The following is a 20,361-nucleotide window of genomic DNA, read 5'->3' as shown; positions in this document are numbered from 1 at the left end:
TTATTGCATGACTGGTATTTTCAACTTTTTCTTCTTTCTCTACTTCATATTGCTATTTTATTCTACGCATCCTCCAATTCTCTCTGCGCTCCAATTCACAGTCATTACTATGCAATTTAAGTCAAGTCTCTGCACCTCATATGGCAACCAAGAGACTTAATAGAAAATTGCTTGGTAAAGATAGCGAACCAACCCATCTAACATCTAAACTCTTACTTTGACTCACTTACATATTCCAATTAGTAAACAGATCAATCTAAAAAGAACCGTCTGATAGACATAGTCTTGAGGAAAAAGAGGCAGGTGTTGTCTAAAAGCTCAAGCTGAATTCTCCTGATTGGTCCTAGCAATAACTTGTTTCTTCACAAAGCTCTAGACCCGTAAGCTTTATGTTGCTGTAGGCCCAGCAATTGTGGATGACAGAATGAAAGTCCTTCTTTTGCCTAAATTGAGAAATCCAGAATTAAAGTAAAGTGACACTCCCTAGGGTTCACATAATTTTAAGCTTTTGGTTACATGATTTTCTGTATACAACTTGTGTCTTTTGAATATTTAGTAGCAAGACTTACATAGCTATAGCTTCAGCGACAGTCACCTTAAGGGAGGAATTTTGTTACTGTCATAAAAGTTTATCAGCATTTGCAATCTGAACTCAGTTCATAAGCTTTGTCAGGCATCACAGAAACGTGAGTTCTTTCCATCATTTTCTAGTAGAACAAGATGAGACAGAAGTCTCAATTTCATGCAAAGTACGAACATAGGAGAATAGTGGGATTATTTCTTACTCTCCAAGTGAGTTTTATTTAAAGATGCAAAGAAACATAATTATTTCTATTCCTCCAAAATAATTTCAGCCTTTTGTACAAACACATGAAACAACAGGGGAAATAAACACTCTAATATACCTGTTCTGAAGTTTGTTAGAGGAGGAAGAAAATCCACATTTTTATTGCACCACTTCAGGGCTTCATCAAGGCTCTCCAATGCAGAGCTGCTGTTGGCATCTCTGTCTGTGTTAGATGGTTTTTTAAGGCTCTTGGAAGGATCAAGGCAAATATATACCTATTCAGAGAAAAAGCTCTCATAATTTTTGCAGACTTGTAATTTTCAAATTTCATCAGTGATTAAAGATTATTAGAAGGATACTTGTTCCCATCTTGGAAAGATTCAGCATTGCCTCTCTCCCTTATTTCTTCTTTCCTCAACCTATTATGAATAATTTCACATTTATATCAAAAATTTTCCCAAAATAAAAGAGGGTCACTAAAACACCACCTCTCATAATGTCAAAAAGTAAGAATGTAAGAAATATACACATTAGAGAGCGTACCTATATAGGATATACAGAGTTGTGTCTAATCAGGATTCCTTCCTCACGCTACCTGGTAATATTCATGCTTCATAATGGCAAACCCAAAGATTAATTTTAAAATTAATGACAGAAGAAACAAACTTTTTGACATTCCATTCACCAAGTTTATAATTTGGTCATCAGTATAATGCTGTAGGTCAAGGAAATGGAAATTTAAACACTATATATAAAAATTAGTATGTAGATTTTAGCTTACCTACCTGGAAAGATTTTCTAACTAAACTAAAATCTTTATCTTTTTTACAGAGCCATTTCAGAATACTATGATATTCTACTAACTTAATGAGTAATTAATGAGTAAAAAAAATTTTTTTTTTAAACTTACAATCATGATTCACCAGCAATCAGTAAGATTAACTTTAATTTTCTAATTTATATATAATATTTATCAAGCCACGATTCTATCAAGCAAATGCTACCTAAATCTACAGGAATCAAAAGCAAGATCTAACATTTCCCAGCATTTATCCTGATCAAAAGCAAAAGAATTCAAATCTTTTACACAAAATGAACCCAAAATGTTGATTATATCACTTCTCCAGTAAGAAAGGAAACAGAACAGATAATCGAAGAAAAGTCCTTCACTAAGGTGAACAAACACTTCTGTCTTGTACTTAGTCAAAACAGATGAATATATTCAGTTTGTACATTGTTTTTGGAGATATATATATTTCTTTAAGGAAATAAGTGTGGTAAATTAATGTTAGACCACAACACTGAATTTAAAACAATCACTTGAGTACCATAAAACCAATTATTTGGTTTACATATTTACCAGAACAACAAACTTTTGAGTAGTTCAACATAAGTCAACCCACTTAAAAGATTTTAGATTCTGTGACACTATCAGCTTCTTACTACTTCCTGCTTTCAGATTTGATTCAACACTCAAGGTCTGCATATGAATCTTTTAACTAATCAATCAGCATTACACTCAGTCTTTTGTCTAGGAAGCTACTAGAGGGAAGCTGCTTGGGTTTGCAAAAAATCAATGCTGAATCACTGACCAAAGACAAACAGCTCCATTCTAACAGCTAGAAAATGTTCATATTTCAATGTATATTCCAGTAATTTAGTTTTTGGAGGATACAGAAGAGAAAAGCATTGTCATTCTGTCAAGTAAAAATCCAGTGATCTATTTTCTTATCATACAAGATGAATAAATACCAGACGTGATTCCAAAAATTCAATTTTTAGAGAAATGTGCAGTATTAATTTCTCTGCTTTCAGAAAAAAATACATTAGGACATTTGAAATAATAGTTTAACCAACAGCTGCACTACGCAACCATCAGTATCAATAAATAAGTAGCATTTTGCCACCTCAGTGATACTTCTTTATATTGTCTACAATTGTTAGCCATAATATCTTGTTCACTAGCTCGAAACTGCAACATGCCTGTCTACAATATTTGAGACATTTATGAAACATACCTCTTTAGGGGACACAAGATGGGTAACTCTGACAGGAAAGGTATCTCCTGGAACAGGTAGTGAAGGCAATGTATATGGAGGCAGAACAGGAACATCTCCTTCAAGCAATTCCTAGACCAAGACAGACTTTAGTCAACATTCACATTTAGTAATAAACTGCAAACTGACCTTTTTATGACTTCTGATGAGAGGAATTATCTAATAATGTAAACAATGTGTCTGATAGAAAAAAATATATGTATCAATTTCTTTGGATTGTTATTAGTTTTTTTAGAAAAGTTTTAGCTAAAAGAACTGAACTATTTAATAAACACTTCTAAAATATAAAGAAGATAATCTCAGAAATGGTCCTAATGTGCTGACATGCTAACTTGTTTGCCATTAATGCAAAAAAGACTGAAATATTGATTCCCTTTAAAGAGATAAAATACTTGGAAAGAAAGCTTAGAATACTTAGGAAGAAAAACTAAAGTAAAAGCAACTAACTGGCACAGATTAACCTGAATGCCCTACACTCCTGCTGTTTGCCAGAGAAAAAATTCTCTCTTTGGCAAAAGACAGAGTAATTTAACTCCTTTGCCACAAGAATTATCACTCCTTTTACAACATAATAGATTTTGCAAAATACAGATAGGTATTGTTTAACCAACACAGCATGCTGCAGTGCATCTGCTTCTAGTGCCAGATAACTTCACAGTTTCAGTTCTACATGCCATTAAGTCATTTGGTTCACGACAAAATAAGCTTTAGCGCATTAAATGATGTCCTTATAATGATGTGTCTGTATAGCACATAGTTCAGCCAGGTTCTAGCTCATGAGTACAGCTCCTATTCTCTCTGGTACTTTAATAAAACACATAACAAAAGGTACCAATTTCTCTAAAATAAAGATGTCTTTATATATCTATTTAATGAATGGACTTTACTACATCCAAAACTTGATCCAGAACAAAAAGCAACATGGAAGCAACCAGAAACATATAACTGCAAAATAAAGCAATGAAGTCCAACCCATATTTTCTGTAGCACCTGACACAAGACAGAATACATAAACCTTTATGTACCTCAGCCTTAACAGGAAAAAATACCTCTTCCCGCGAAAGTGTTTTCTCCGAAGAGTTAAAGAAAATCTTGCTAAATGATGTACTAGTAAAGAAAGGATGTCTGAACAGCCCCTTGTCTGGCTGTATTGTAGATATATATGCCAAACTGAACAGCAGAATTCTGCAAAACAGTCAAAAACACTGTGACAGGCAATCTGATTACAGCTGGCTGCAAACTATCAACTGAAATTTCAGCTTGTTCCCAACTGTGCACTGCAGGGAGTTCAGGTGGATATCTATCTCAGCCAGCTCTTGTGCGTGTTTTTGAAAGAAAGAACTGCATTAGTATTTTTGCTGTTATCATTGTTATTGTTAGCAATCTTTCCTTATTGTGAGCAGATCAGTTACTGCTAGATCTACCATACTTCGGCACAGACAGTCCAGTTTCGGAGAGCAATACCATAAGGATGTCCACCAGTTCCACCGAGAGATGTTTAAGAGTCACCTATTCCAAAAAGTTGTCCCCCATCCTTTCTGCCTTTGTGTCTAGTCTTTAAAAATATAAAAATGGCTTATATTAACTGCTCTTTATTATGTTTGGAAAGGCATAGCAGAAATTATACAACATAATTTACACATCGCAGAATTCTGTATATTTAGTAAGGCAACTCAGGAGATTAAACACTCTTGCCTTTCAGCATGAAAAATTTAATTCAAAGTAAATGGTAGGCTTCACTGCAGTGTGTTATGTTGTATTCTATACCACATAAAAAACTTTATGAACAGCCTACTTGACCCTAACCACCAGTATGAGGCATTTAACAACATCTTTAAGATCACGAAGTCTGAAGTGATATTCTGGCAAAACTCAAATACTGTATTTCCCTGAAAAGGACAAGGTATCTAGACTTTACTCTCATATTACCAGAAAGAAAGCATAAATGCCTTCTAGGAGTTTGCAGAATGCTTTTCCACTAGTCTTGTTGCAAACATCAGCGACACAGCATACCTTCCTGATGCCAGAGATGGGGGGACTTAAGACCTGCACAGCTGGCCTTTAACATGTTCGCAATCATTTGACTTTTCCCCTCCATATAGGCTTGTCTTGTTGCATTCCTGACAGGAAACAACATCTTAGGGTATCTGGCAGGTCTTTTAGTTATATAGATCATTGTTTTTAGAGGAAATTAGTTGCCTACTGAAAAACGGAGAACAGGGACAGGACGAGTCGGCCTTCGTGCAGTTTAAGTGCCAAACCACATAGACATCTCAGTGCTTGAATTTGCAATGATGAATGTAGTACAGCACCATCACCAGCACTATACGCTCTCCTCATTTAGGATGGAAATTCATGCAGATGGTTACAGTATCAGTGCCTGAGAAATCTGCCCTTTTTATGCTGCTGCTTCTGCCTTATTCTCAATGCTGGACTGAAAGATTTTTTCTCTCTGCCCGAGATGACACTGATCTCTCTGTAGAATTGCTGACAGAATCTGGAACAGCTCCTGGTGATGCTGGAAGCTTTCAGATTGACAAGTCAGTAATATCAAAGATGGCTTTGCATCAGGTCTTCTCAGCATTGTCTTTGGTGTAATTTGGAAGGCAGATAGATGCTGGTTGAATGAACTTGGCTTATATAACTGATTGACTAGTCAAAAAAAAAAAAAAAAAAGCAGCCCTGTCACCTCAAGGGGCGAATTGAAAAAGTCTGGCCATTTGCTCAAAGACACAGCACCAATGTTCGACATTCATTTAAATGAATCAACTCAAGAAAGAACAAAGCTTAAATGCTGTAAGTTTAAGTACCTCACAGTAAAGGGGTTTATCTGGAATTCAGTTAAAGACAGAAGTAGTCTATAGAAGGAATTTTGAATCGATTTTGGTTCAGATGGATGGAAACAGTTTGCAGTCAACTGCTGTAGAAAAAGTAGTTCTAAATATCTGTGAGAAAAATCTTTTGTTAGTTAAGCCTGAGCTAAGAACAAGCAGATTAAACCCTTGCCTGTCAAAAGAAGCAGGTCCCTCATGCCTTAATATGTGAGCATAAGGAAGCCTGGGGCTACCTGGTTCTGACTCACAGTTGCATAAAACCAAACACCTCACCCCCACCCCCACCCCAAAATCCCCACACCCTCAAAACCACCCAAACAAAAAAATACCACAGTATAATGGTCTTGTGTATATATACGTGTACTTAGAATGAGATCCACTGTTGTAAGCTCACCCAGAACCCTTGGGGTTCAGGTGCCCTCTCCAATATCCTGCTGCTATTAAGGAGATTTCTGCATGACGATGGAGCTAGGATTATCATATGGTAACAAAGACTGAAGACTGGAGTGCTACCAGCTCCTAAGCTGACCTAGGCAGCTCAACAGAAGGGTGTCTCAAAGACAAGAAGATACTTGCAGCAAGGCAACAGTGTAACGGGTCTGCACAAGCAGCTTAGTACCGCTATTAACAGAACTACAACACCTACACGAATGGAACACAGCACTTACCAAATCACTTACGTAAAAGCACAGATCTGCAATAACGAAATAAAGTTACAAAACTATAAAACAGTAAAATACATAATGATTATGCTTTATGTAACAATCACCTCCTTTAGTCAATGTGGAGTATCAGCTGGCTTGTGAGGCTCACTGTTTAGCCTCTACAACTAAACCCAGAAAGAGGTATTACCCAGCTGAAATTTAAGAAGTGTACCTGATCTGAATGAGCTAGGTCAGAAAAACAGTGGTACCTTACTAAGGACAAGAAGAAACAGCCTTTCCAATAATTTGTGTTTAAATGCTTTTCTGACATCAACTGCTAATCCGTTCAAGTAATAAAAATACCACCCTGTTACTATCCTTTTTAAAGTAAGCTTCAGATGAGCACAGAAACTAATTACACTTTAAACAGAAGTGCAGACAAAAATCTGTTTTCAGAAAGGAGTTCAAGAACAAACTCTTGGCAATTCACCATTCCACACAATTTTAGCAACATGCTGTATGTATCGTTGTTATGCTAGGGAGCTGTATATTTAGTCTTACTACTATTTACATTGCAAAACTGTATAGAAATACAAAAAGAATTTTCTATTACAAAAAGAAAAAGCAAGGGTCACAACAAGCAACTGGTATGCTTTTTAATTTCAAAATAATCACAATAGCAAAAGAAAAAAAAAAAACACTCACCAGCTTTGACAAGTCCTGACAAGATTCAACAAGACAGTGCTTTTGGTATGCCATGAGGGAAGAAAGTGACATTCCATCGATATACAGGCTGATGGACAATTTGCCCCATGGATTATCTGGTAGTTCCTACTTAAACAAGACAAAATAAGATTATAACAGTAAAAGCGTGACTGAGGTTTTAAAAATAGTGGCCAGAAAATTCAAATCTGTGGTTTCTATAGGTACCAAAACTATAGGTATGGTACCACATTTTTTGGACCATATAGTACTCCCATAGGTATCATTAACTGTAGGTACCTACAGGTACCATCAAGGACACAAACCCAGTAAGAATGGCTATTAAGATTATGACACAAATTGGAGTATGACTGCACATATCTCTGGAGTAGCAGCACTGACTACCCAGTCTAACACTGAAACATTCTCTCATGCTTGCTCAAAGATAAACCCTCTTCCTTCACAATTTATCATTACAAGCTAAATTACCTGAAATCACAAGTTTTACAGGAGATAGATATTTACGTTTCCCTATAGCATTATATATTAATTTAAGCCCATACTTATTTTCACCCAATTTTAATCAGTTAAAATTGGATTCAGAAGAATTTCTAATGTTGGTAAGTGGCTTGTAGAATGCAAACTGGCCAGTTCAGCGGCACAGAATACAAACAATAGCAAAAAGCTGCAATACCTTTAAAGAACTCATCTAAGGCCTGATATTTATGACACAGGTAAAAATCATAAGAGAAATAACTTTAGCCTTTGATTCCCCTTCTCTCTCACAGACAGCATAAAGATTGAGGACCAAATTAAATATTTTGTCTAAGAAATGTATTTATTGTTATGCTACTTGATCTAGTATTTATAATGTAAGTTAAAAAAAAAAAGGGGGGGAGCAAAACAGTAAGCTTCATTCTTCATTTATGAATGAATGAAGCTACCTGAACATGTATTTCAACCTCTTCATCTGTAAGTAGCTCTTGAAGGAGATCTATTGCATCCTGCTGCCAAAAATTTCCAATCTATTCAGTGAGAGGAAAAGACAAACACCCAAAACAGTAAGATGCTAAAAGGAACACTATTATTCTTAAAACAGTAAAATGAAAATACGTGCTTAACATTGAAAAATTTAACACTGAAAACACACACCATTAATTTGATTTGTCCGCAACAAACATGATTTACTATTTGGTATACAGGACTTTACTGTTTGACAAAGCAGATCAGCAATTTTTAAATCTTGAAGTCATTGAGAAAGAGATGCTGCTTGCCAAGTCTAACCCTTACTATATACATAATCATGTAAGTGTGCAGAATTACATGAAACATAGGCCAACATACAGAATTACACTTGAAGATAGAGAGAAGAAAACACACAATACTTTAAATATTTTCCTTGCAATATCTGTTTGCATCCCAACCTGCAGGCCTATAATCCTATCTTTCTTAATCTATCAATCAATTAAATTGTCTATAGCAGTAAATAACAGTTTTCCTTAAAATAATCTAGCTGTTTTGTTAAGTTACATTAAAAAAATGACAGTTCAAATTTGAGTAAGATGTGATAAAGCATGAAAATGCTACTTAGGTATTAACCACTTACTGAGACTAGCAACAAACCCTGAAACAATTCATGTGTATTAGTTTAGCCTAACAGATTGTTTCCTGCACAGCTGGAGTTCAGAATGATACACACACTTTTGCAGGACATCAAGATTTACATTTTTCCGGCCATTTTGTATTAAGAAGCACAGGCCACACCTCTTGTTGCTGCTACTGTAAAACAGTCACTTGAGAATACCATCCTGCCAGCTAGTGCTGTGTCCTCTCTCACAAAGATTTCATTCCCAAGACAACTTTCCCAATGACAGAGGTTTTTGAAACAGTCACTTCATAAAGCAATCTGGCATTTTCTGCCTAAAGACTGCCTTGCTGAAATGATCCTGATCAGCTGTTGTTTGAGTTCTCATAGATTTGTCAGCAAACACAAGCAAAAATACCAGAAAATACCCACAAATAACTCTCAACCTTTATATGACTAAACAGTCTATCAGTCTGAATACTACTAGAAAGTCTTCAAGTTTAGCATTACTCACTGGTACTGTCTTGTAGAGCTCACATGGTAGGCAAAATGGAGGAATATCAGTGTACAAGGCAGTTGGATACAGATGACACTGGGGGATCTTCTCAATGGAACCACGGTCTATGTACTGCACCTATATGAAAAAAATGGTTTCCAAAAATAATTCCTATTTTTATTTTCTTTTTTTTAATCAAGTTTATCATAGAAAGGGTTCATTTACAGAATTGATTTTTCCAGAGAAATAAAATGGTTTGCTGATATGTATGAGATGTGACAAAGTGGAAATAAGGAGGGAATTAAAGAATTGGTATAGATCAGAAGGATTAGAAGTCTCTAAACTTGCCCTGCAAGAGATCCTACCTTTATGTGCAATAAGCTACAGTAGTTTAACACTAATATCTGGAAGAAATACTAATTTTGTGAACGAGGGAAGTGTCAGAGTTAGAAACTTACATTTAAAGAGCACAACCAGACTCAAGAGATTAGGTAAGACTAACTGCTAATAAGAAAAAGTTGCTCTATACCTGAGCAGCAGAAAGAGCTTAAACAAATAGATAGTGACTATTTGTGGGGTGGTGGTGGTGGAAGCTAAACAAAAATACTTTCAAGGCATTGCACATATGATCACAATGAAAGTATTCAGTTTTTTTTTTCTTTTTTTTCCCTCTTTTAAAGGGATTACTTAGGTGATTGCTTTTTTATTTAGGATCCTTTATCATCAACAGAAGAACTACAGGAAAATTACAACAAATGAAATAGGCAGATAGAATTCACCTTTAAAATAAATGGAAAATCAGAATGGAAAATTATTACAGTTTTAAAGCAGAATGATTATCTGGACAGTCAGGTCATCCAAATGACAAAAGGAGTGATTTTTTTTTTTGTTTTTTGTTTTTTTTAAACACATACAGGTGCACACATGTGTGCACACACACATATTTGTAAGATATATAATCAAACTTACCTGGAGAGCACCACCACCAAGTTCTGTAACTTTACCTCGATACCACACGGTATCTGACCCTCTTATAACACAAGCCTCTCCCTTCTTCCAACAGTAGGGTTCCAGAAGACCAAGGCATTTGAAGTTACATTGTATTTCAGTCATCAATTTGTTTAGTTCATTTGCTGAAAAAAGTTTTGTAAATGTAAATTTCAAAATAGTCTAAAACATATTAGTGCAAATTACTTTTATCAACTGAGGATAGCAGATTCGCATGAAGACATGTATAAAGTACCTATGCCACTCCAAAAATGTTTCTCAACACTGATGCATTGTTTGTTCAACTTCTAGCACTAGCGAACAAGTTATTACTTGAACAAGAATTTAATCATATTTGCAATAGTGAAACCATCAGTAATTCTGGATTTTAATCTCAGAAAAGAAGGATCTAAAGTTTTTGCAGTTGACACCTTGACAGTAGTAATGCAAGAGCCTCTGAAAATAGCAGTCACCAACAAGACAAGAGATTCCCAGAAACAGCAGCAGGATGCCATGAGACAACATGAGACATATTTCCAAAAAACACTCCTCTGATAGTAGCCTACAGCAACTACTAGAAGAGCAATACAGTCTTGGGTGGGAGGGATTACTGTACTTTTTTCAAATCTTTATGACATGATTTAATAGTTAAATACATTTGTAGAGCAGAGTGAAAAAAAGATTGTTTTCACGGCAAAACCTTTTTCCGGAGCACAATGTATTATCAGGGTACAGAAGACATGGCATCTGTCAGATGAAACTGTACTTTTTTTTCAAACATTTTGAAATAGAAAATATTCAGAGATACAAAATCTATTACACTAAAAAAGAAAACTGGGCATTGAGCTCACACTGAAGACAGAAACCACCCCCCCCAGTGATACTTGAGAACCAACCTAGTTTTTGAGAATGTGTAAGACAAAATACAAATTACAAAAGAAAGCAAATACAAAATACAATTACAAAATAAAGCACTTGCTGCTTTACACAATACTGCCTAGAGAAGCAAGGCAAGTAACTTGCTTGCCCGAGTGTTTTGGGTTTTCTGATTTATTGTTGGGGGTGGATGGACAGAACAGTTTATTTTGATCTTTTAAAATGTAAGGCACTGCCTTGTGGGGATTTTGGTTTCTTTTTTCCAAAAGCTGTTGAATTTCTACATAGTTGGACAAAAGTAAGTAGACAAAATACATGCAATGTGCGTGCACACACACATGCAAAAGTCCTCATCCTATCTAAAGGACAGCAGTCCCAAACAGGAATCTTACAGAAAAATGTTCTGACATTACCACAGCTACTGGATTCATAAACACAGATACATTTCCTTCTATGTAATCTTACCTAATGATACTGGTATCACATAGATAGTTCCATCATGACCAACGCAACTTACTACAGCTTGAAAAATTTTCGTTTCAGGTATAACAGGAGGTTTATATACTTCATCCACTCCTGACTGAAGCAGTGGTTCCTCTGTTTGGTTTGATTTATGTTCTCTCTCAGAAACGGTGATGTCTTTCTCTGGAGCAGCACTGTTTAGCGTACATGCAGTTTCCAAATTACAACCATCTAATTGCGAGTTCTCTTGTTCTAAATGTACTTCAAGATGTTCCTTGGGGATTGAGCCAGCCACATCAGCTTTATCAGTTCTAGCAAATTCAATCAAATCGTATCAACATATCAGAAGATGAACAACTTGAAAAGTGAAAAAGAATAAAACAACAGAAGTAAAAAGAAAAAAAACCCAACAAACCACAGAGATGGCAAATGCTTGTTAAAATATCGTCAGACATCTCATCCACTGACTTAAAGAACTGAAACACGCAATGGATACAATTAATACTATTTTACTCAAGTAAGTCCACTTAAAACAGTGCTTTGTTTCTATGTATGCTGCAGAGAACAACTCAAGTTTTCATTTTACTTATCAGCTTACCACAATTTGAATCTGAGTCTGAAAGAATATAAAAGTGTCCAAACCTTCTGTTTCTAAAAGCCAAACCCTTTTTAATAAGGTGTTCTGAAATATCAATAAATTGTCCTGCTTCATCTTTGCAAAGAATTTTCACAGGCAACGGACAAGCCACATCACTTTCCTGGTAAAAAATTAGAGCCATACAACATGTTAGAATATGTACTTTCTCTAAACTACTGGCATATTTTTCATTTTATTTGTATTGACTACAAATAAGACTCTGTTGAACAACTGATGCCAGATCAGAAGATGCAAAGTTTATTTAATTCATATTACAGCTCCCATCATCTAACCAACTCTTCTAAACATGACATTGGGGGGGGAGAAAAAAAAAAAAGAAAGAAAGAAACCAGAGTAAAGCTTTGCTTCTTCCCCTAGCTGTTTTCTTTGAATGAACTGCCAAATACTTGTTTTTCTCTCCCAGGAACATTAAATCTACTCATAGGTAACCTTGCTCATCAGTGCTTTTATTCCCAGACGCACTATAAAACTCAGTGGCAGCTGCCAACAAATACTGAACAAATCAAACCCTCATAATAATTAAGTTTTGTTTACTGATGGAAGAAGTCTACCATAAATGATGTTCATACAGCACTGGACCTAAAACTGACCTGTTATTTCAGTTTCTGAGGCTTGAAAACAAATACAGCAGCTGCTAAAGTTATTTTCAAGAACACGAGCATCTTGCTGAAAAGCTCATCTGTCCATAAGAGATACCAGCACCCAGTGAACCCAAATATTTTAAAACTATGCTTCAGTAACTAAGTGTATGTAAGATTTTCTTTTTACACTCTGCAGCCAAACTGCTCTAATGCTCCAGTGAGTAACAAAAATCAAACAGAAAAAAAAAGAAAGCATCTTTTCCTTTATAGCAAACAGCAACCTAAAGTTCCACTCATATTGTTTGAAGAGTGAAAATATTTTGCAAAATTAAATTAATGAACAAACAACCTAACAGAAATTTCATGAATACTGCTGTTTGTAATTACAAACCTGTATAATTATTTTTGCTTGTGCGTCAGTTAGGTAATAGGATACACATTCACATACTGTTGCTGTCCACTGCATGCTTCCACCTGTTGGTCTGACATGAAACAAATTAAAACTTCCTTTAGTACAAGAGAAGTTGGCTTTACTGACCATCTTCTAAGCTTACATGGAAAAATCTAACCCTTTACTAAGGCTCCAATGTTTTTTGAAATTGCCTGTATTGCCAGTGAAAAAAAGACAATCTGTATTACAGCCAATAGTAAAAAGAAATGGTTATTTGGTTCTGGATTGGTATGACAGAAGAATTCAAAAACACAAAAACAAACTTTCAAATTCTGGGAGGATCATGAATTCTAGAATTAAGTCTTCAAAGAACCATGGAAAACCATAGTTCATCTGCAAATTGGGCATTCTGTACTCATTTAGGGAACAGGTATTACAACATGATTGTTTTTCTTTCCAGTATAGACAGCACACAAAACCCACAACAATTCTCTCTCTTTTCTACAGTCTGGAAAAGAGAGACCTTCTGTACACTTTCATGAGGCTGGATTCATCCAAAATTCTGTGTCAAAGAAAAGAACATTCAGGAAATCAGGAAATCCTATGCCACCTGTCCAGTGTTTTATAATTCATCCTATGCAAAGTTTTTTATTTCTGTATCAGAGTTTGTGCTTTACTGGTATGCACCATAACCTTAGAAAAAAAGCCTTTATAACATGTGACAGCTGTCACCCAATTTCTTCTTTATACAAAAAGCAAATCATATCCAGGTCTCAGGTCATCAGTGCTAACCCAAGAAAATATTGAGTTATATCATTAGCAGGTTTCTGATACTGCTATTTCAATATAAGGGAAAGGTTACCTTATATCTACCAAGGAACATTCTATTGCTAACGTCCTCATTATCTTCATATTTTCTTCAAGTTTTCTTAGACAGCTGACATCCACTGTTTTTACAGCTCCGGAATCATACAACATTACCTGTTACAGACAGGAAACACAATGAAACAGAAAAAACCCTCTAACATTATCCATTATCTGCAATAAACGATAATTCAATGCATAATTTTTATATATGCATACACACACACTAGCAGCATTCATAATGGAGTGAAGTTACCAGTGAATGCCACACAGAGATTACCATTGGCCTCTGCACTGTTCACACAACACAAATGACGACCACAGAGTACCGAGAGGCTGAAACGCAAACGTGTTCAAAGGGGGTTAAACAAATTCATAGAGAATAAGTTTGCCAGGTTACCAAACATGACAGTACAGCTGCACCTTCAAGTCAGAAATCCCACAACTTTCATTGCTGGAAACTGGGGAAGTATGGCAGAGGAAAGTCACTCTATATCTGCCTTGTTTACTGTAAGCTTTCCCCAAGCATCTACTCTAGATGCTACTGAAGAGAGAATACTGGGATTAACGGATCTTTGTCTGACCCAGTAGAGCAGCTTCTTGTACAACAGGAAGAAGAATGAACCAGCAAAACTGCTGGCCTGAAAAGCCAAATCCAAGCCCTTTTCAATCAGATAAGATTAGCACTGATGTTTATATTCCCTGCAATCATAAAGTTATCTCCAAACATTGCTTTTCCTGAAATGGTAAGGGTAAGGGTAATAACATGGGCCCACTGTTCACTGAAAGAGAACTATAATAAAAAGGGGCATATTTGGGATCCCAAAAGCTCAGTCAGAACCATCTTTACTCCTGTTAGATAATGACAACTTTAAGAAAAAAAACAAAAAACCAAAAAACCCCTAAATACTTCACTGGACATTTTTACTGGTGGTGGTATTAAGGATTAGGGAACAACTCCCTTTCCCCTCCACACACACATGCCAGTCGTCTCCCTGCAAAATAACTAACCCCACTCAATATACTGTCCACAGAGAGATTAAAAAAAAAAATTCAAGCAAAAGCCTCAGGAAACTGTTTCAAAAGGCAGGCCACTACAAACATAACAAGAAATGCAGGCAAAGACCTAGCTTACTACGCACAAAGTAAAAAAACAACACAGGAAACAATGAAGCTTTGCTAAGAAATCAGATGGTAGCAAAGTGACAAAATTCCTAAGGTGATGTCCAATGGACAGGGAAATGCTGTTTTAGGGGAGCTGGATGTAGAAAGCACAAGAAAACAACATACAAGACTTACAGCACAATAGCTGATGTGCACCTACTGGAGCGTGCATTTGGACTTACTACCACTACGTTGTGCAATTCTTGGTGATACCTGCACACTCTTTGTAGGAGTGTGTATGCATCTAGGCTGTTACCTGGAAAAAGAAATTTCTTTTCCCCTACTTTGGTTATATTGGTGCATATAAATTTGCAAACACAGAAATGCTGAAATAGCTTGTTTCCTCCCTTCCTGAACAGTAACAGATATCCTAGCCTGTTATTACTGTTATTAGCTCAACTATGTTTATACTACATCTTTTCTGAACTATACCATGAATAACAACAAAATCTCTTTCAAATCTTTAAGGCCTGAAAGAAATTTAAGCACAGTCAAATAGAAACACAGAATCATTGAGGCTGGAAGGAACCGCTAGAGATTGTCTAGTCCAACTTCCCTGCTCAAAACAGGATCAACTACAATAGGGGCTGCTTAGGGCTGCGTTCAGTCAGGTTTTGAATATCGTCAAGGATGGAAACTCTGCAACTTCTCTAAGCAACCCACTACCAGTGTTAAATCAACTTTACAGGAAAAAGGTTTTTTATTTTGAAATGCAGCTTCTTGTATTTCAGTTTGTGCCCATTTGCCTCTTCTCCTGTCACTGGACACCACTAAGAACAGTCTGGCTCCGTTTTCTTTACGCCCTCCCATCAGGTATTTATACACAGTGATAAGACACCCCCCTGAACCTTCTCTTCTCCAGGCTAAACAGGCCCAGCTCTAAGCCTTTCTTCCTATGACAGATGCTCCTGCCCCTTAATCACCTTCATGGCCCTTTGTTGGACTTTCTCCAGTATGTCCGTATCTCTCTTGTGCTTGCGAGCCCAGAACTGGACACAGCACTCCAGATGTGGCCTCACCAGGGCTGAGTAGAGAAGAATCACCTCCCTCAACATGCTGGCAACGCTCCTCCTAATGCGGCTCATGATATCGTTGGCCTCCCTTTGCTGCAAGGGCACATTGCTGGCTCATGTTCAACTTGTCCACCAGGACCCCCAGGTCCTTTTCTGCCAAGTTACTTTCCAGCCAGTTGGCCCCCAGCCTGTAATGGTGCATGAGATTATTCTTGTCTAGGGGCAGGACTTGGCACTTCCTAGTGCTAAACTTCATGAGGTTCCTGTTAGCCCTTTTCTCCAGCTTGTCAAGGTCCCTCTGAAAGGCAATGCTCCCATCTGGTCTGTCAATCACTCCTCCAAGTTTTGTACTGTCTGCAAACTTGATGAGCATGCATTCTGTCATCCATGCAGGCCTCCTGCCACCTTTGCTTGATTTACTACACGCGGGGATGGACCATTCTTGACCTTGAAGGAGGTGATGCTTCCAACAGGTCTTCTGGACCCCTCTTCCCTCCAGGACCCTATCCCCTGCAGTTCTTCCAAGCAGATTCTTGAACAGGCCAAAGCCTGCTGTCCTGAAGTCCATGGCTGTGATCCTGCTTTTTGCCTTGCTTGCTTCTCTCAAGATCCTGAACTCCACCATCTCATGGTCCCTGCAGCCAAGGCTGCCTCCAGCCTTCACATCCCTGAGCAGTTCTTCCTCATTTGTAAGTATGAAGTCCAGCAAAGCCTCTCCCCTCACTGGCTCCTCAGTCAGCTGTGTCACAAAGTTATCATCAGTGGATTCCAGAAACCTCTTGGATTGCATGTGTCCTTCCAGCAGATATCAAAACAGTTAAAGTACCCCATAAGGACCAGGGCCTGTGCATGTGAGGCTTCCTCTAGCTGTCTGAAAAAGACCTCACCTACTACTTTTCTTCCTGACCAGGCGGCCTGTTGCAGACGCTCACCACAATGTTGCCCATGTTGGTCCACCCTCTAATCATAACCCATAAGCTCTCAGCTGGCTCATCATCCATCCCTAGGCAAAGCACCATGCATTTCAGCTGCCCTCTCACATAAAGGGCAACTCCCTCTTCTCACCTTCCCCAGCATTTCATATACTAATAATATAATGATTGATACAAACTATAAGTCTTATATAATTAAAAAATAATATAGTAATTTCAAATAATTCCAGCACTTCCAACTGAAGGGGTTCCTAGTTTTGGAAGGCAAAGATTATACAAATCCTAAATATAGGAAGTCCCACTTCTGCTTCCTGTTACTAAGATCCAGGGGCATAATCTGATGATGCTAGAGAGAACTAATTGTAATCAAGACCTGGATTACCTGTACAACTAAAAAAGCCACTCTTACTTTTGAGTTAAGTAGTTATCTACTCATTCAATGCCTGCTCCCGATGCTCCTTATTCAAGTGGGTGCAACAAAATGCACGCTTAAAGCAGCATTGTGTGAAAGGTTACTGGGTAAAGTGTTACATCTCTTTGGCACAGTGCATCAACATCAGTTTATGGTTCAAGGAACAGCATAACTACAGATGTTCACATGGTGGTGGACTTAATTCAGCCAACCCCATCTCTTAGCAAGGATTATTAGGTTTGGCTGACTGCCAACTTGAGGATCATAATGCTTCTGGAATCTGAGTCAAACTGTTAGGCTACAGCTTGGGAATCTGTGGCATGTTGCTCTGTGTACTGTGACCATACACAAAGTCAATCTCATGAACCTTCCTCAACTATCAAGTGCCCTGCTAAATACATTTTGAGTTTTGATGAGACAATAATCTTCCTTACAGCAATGTATAATGTAACTGAAAATAAACTCTGGACAAAAGCAAAAGGCTATATGAGAAAATATTAACACAAAAACCTCAAGATTTGAGATTATTTTATCAATGAATTCTCAAAAACTTTAGAAATAAAAGTATGAATCTTATGATGATGTTCACCTCTGCAGTTGTTTCCGAGACAATCCTGCTTATCTGACCTCTTTGCCACTGTTTCCAATCACGTACATAAACAGCACAATGCATACTGGTTTCCCACTTCACAGACTCTGGCTGGGATTCTTCATAAATAGTAGCCATCTTCTCCTGTAAACTAACATTAAAAAATATACTTTTCCAATAGTAAGATTTTACCCAATAAGTAAAGGGTTTTTTCAGTCAATTACTGCTTAACTAGCATACAGTAAAATTTTAATAACTGTTTAACAGACACCTAGTATTGTAGCCTTTCCTTATGGCATGTTAGAAATACACGAAATGGAGGTTCAAAAAAGATGCAATCCAATTAGAATTGCTGAATTAATCTGAAAGGCCCTGACCCTCCTGTATAGCAATATTTGATTGATACTCTTGATTATTTTCTCTTGACAACTTAAGAGACAGCGAGCCTCACTTAGTGCCATAACTAACTGAAGGGGACTCCAGGTCAGTATATGCAAAGAAGTAAAAATCAAAGGAGAAATAAGAGGTAGAAAATAAGTAACTCGCACTAAACAATGATATTTATATTTGTCTCTAAACAGTAGGCAGTATTACTTAAGGTTTGGCTTTCAAGTACCAAAGAAGGTTGACATATCATGTTCAGAAGTTGCTTTCAAGCTTTCCTAACAGCATATTAGAATCATGGAAAAAGAAATAAATTGACTGAAGGTCTATGATTTAGAATGCTGGTATTATTTAGTCAGATTCCAAACAAAGGAACAGAAGGAGAGAGTAACAAGCAGAAAGATTTAGTCTTTCTGGACAATATTGCATTTGCCAGGCTCCCACACTTGCTACATCAGAATTATTTGAAATGGGAGTTAGATCATACAGTTAATTTTGAATCACAAATATTTAATGAAACACAACTTAGTGCAAATCTGTCTTTTGTTCCTATACTTCCCTCAAAGCAGGACAATTCAACAGCACTCAAAAGAGTGCCCCACTGCCAAATGCCACCTGAAATAGTTTGTTCTAACCATATTTTTCATCAATTTGTAGTAAGTGTGCCTTAACTCTAGACAAGTTCTTTGAATTTAAGTACCTTTTCAGTAAACTTTCTGATGATAGCCATTGTATAAAAATTTTGCTAGGGGACACAACATGACTAATTCTCACTTGTAGCTCTTTATTAGAAAGTGATCTGAAATCCACTTCCTCCAGACATTCCATGTTTATAGGATTTAAATTTTCCAGGGTTTCAGGAATTTCTTCTAGAGGAGCATCCCATATTTCACTGGGCCCCACAGCAGTACTTTCAATATATCTGTAAGGAATGTCAAATAATTAGGACTGAAAGTTTACACGTTATCAAAGTGAAAAAAAGTTCTATGATTGCAATTCCAACATGATAGGGGAAGAAGGAAAAAGTGAAAAACAAATAACAACTTAGAAAAGCAGAAAAAACTCCAACAAAAGCCAAAAACATTTTAAAATGCTGCATCTGAAGCACTCATGATAGTAACATTTTTATTCTCCTTCAGTAGCTACCCTTGCATATTCTACTGTCAGATGAGAGTACTAAGCAATATAGGCTGCCAGAAGAGTAAACCTGATACGAATGGGGTTGCTTGTCTGGCTTAAAAGACATCAAATTACTAGTGTCAAGTTTCTGGAAAGCTATATTGCCTCTGAGTGAAGTCTGCAATACTCTACTTCCAAGATGTGTTAATATTCCTTTCAGAAATAAACATTAAGTCAGTGGAACATTTATCCTTCTAGCACTCCCTGAAGTTATGGGTACAAATACAATGCAAAATCCTAGAGCTAGCTCTTTCCTAGTTAGAGTACAAAGCGAAGTATAGTCACAGTAATACCTTAACGTAAACTTGCTTAAATTGTGTAAACTGGACAGAATAAAGCACAACAGCAATCAAGAGTTGGCCGATACCTATCAATCCATTTCACTAAGTGTCAAAATGAACTATGCTAACTAGAGACATGAGAGATTACAGCTTGAAAATCATCTATCTCTGCTTCTTGTAAATCTCAGACTAAATCCAACACCACACGAGTTTAACTGCTGGCCATTTCACAGAATGGCTGATGTTGGAAGGGACCTCTGGATATTATCTAGCCCAATCCCCTGCTCAAGCAGGATTGCCTAGACAACTTTGTCCAGGACACTGTCCAGACAGCTTTTGAACATCTCCAAGAACGGAGACTCCACAACCTCTCTGGGCAACCTGTTCCAGTGCTCTGTCACCCTCATTTTTCCTTGTGTTCAGATGGAACTTCCTGTGTTTCGTTTTGTGCCCTTTGCCTCTCATCCTATCACTGGGCACCAC

The 20,361-nt window shown here is 37.1% G+C and overlaps 1 protein-coding gene across 1 annotated transcript in view; it reads right to left on the bottom strand.

Moving 5' to 3' along the window:
- The window catches only part of RNF17 (ring finger protein 17), a 57,529-nt gene that overhangs the window by 3,333 nt on the left and 33,835 nt on the right, over positions 1 to 20,361 (bottom strand). Inside the window, exons 21-32 of the mRNA XM_067289813.1 lie at positions 19,119 to 19,340; positions 18,035 to 18,185; positions 13,923 to 14,041; positions 13,061 to 13,151; positions 12,073 to 12,188; positions 11,434 to 11,741; positions 10,075 to 10,238; positions 9,124 to 9,243; positions 7,969 to 8,049; positions 7,028 to 7,153; positions 2,806 to 2,916; positions 906 to 1,062 (exon numbers count right to left, since the gene is read on the bottom strand). Of these exons, the coding sequence (XP_067145914.1) occupies positions 906 to 1,062; positions 2,806 to 2,916; positions 7,028 to 7,153; positions 7,969 to 8,049; positions 9,124 to 9,243; positions 10,075 to 10,238; positions 11,434 to 11,741; positions 12,073 to 12,188; positions 13,061 to 13,151; positions 13,923 to 14,041; positions 18,035 to 18,185; positions 19,119 to 19,340 (1,766 nt within the window). The remainder of the gene's footprint in view (positions 1 to 905; positions 1,063 to 2,805; positions 2,917 to 7,027; positions 7,154 to 7,968; positions 8,050 to 9,123; positions 9,244 to 10,074; positions 10,239 to 11,433; positions 11,742 to 12,072; positions 12,189 to 13,060; positions 13,152 to 13,922; positions 14,042 to 18,034; positions 18,186 to 19,118; positions 19,341 to 20,361) is intronic.

Source organism: Apteryx mantelli, chromosome 1 (assembly GCF_036417845.1).
Source record: "Apteryx mantelli isolate bAptMan1 chromosome 1, bAptMan1.hap1, whole genome shotgun sequence".
Classification (NCBI taxonomy): Eukaryota; Metazoa; Chordata; class Aves; order Apterygiformes; family Apterygidae; genus Apteryx; species Apteryx mantelli.
Note: the sequence above shows the minus strand (reverse complement) of the source record. Positions and strands in the feature narration are given on the sequence as shown.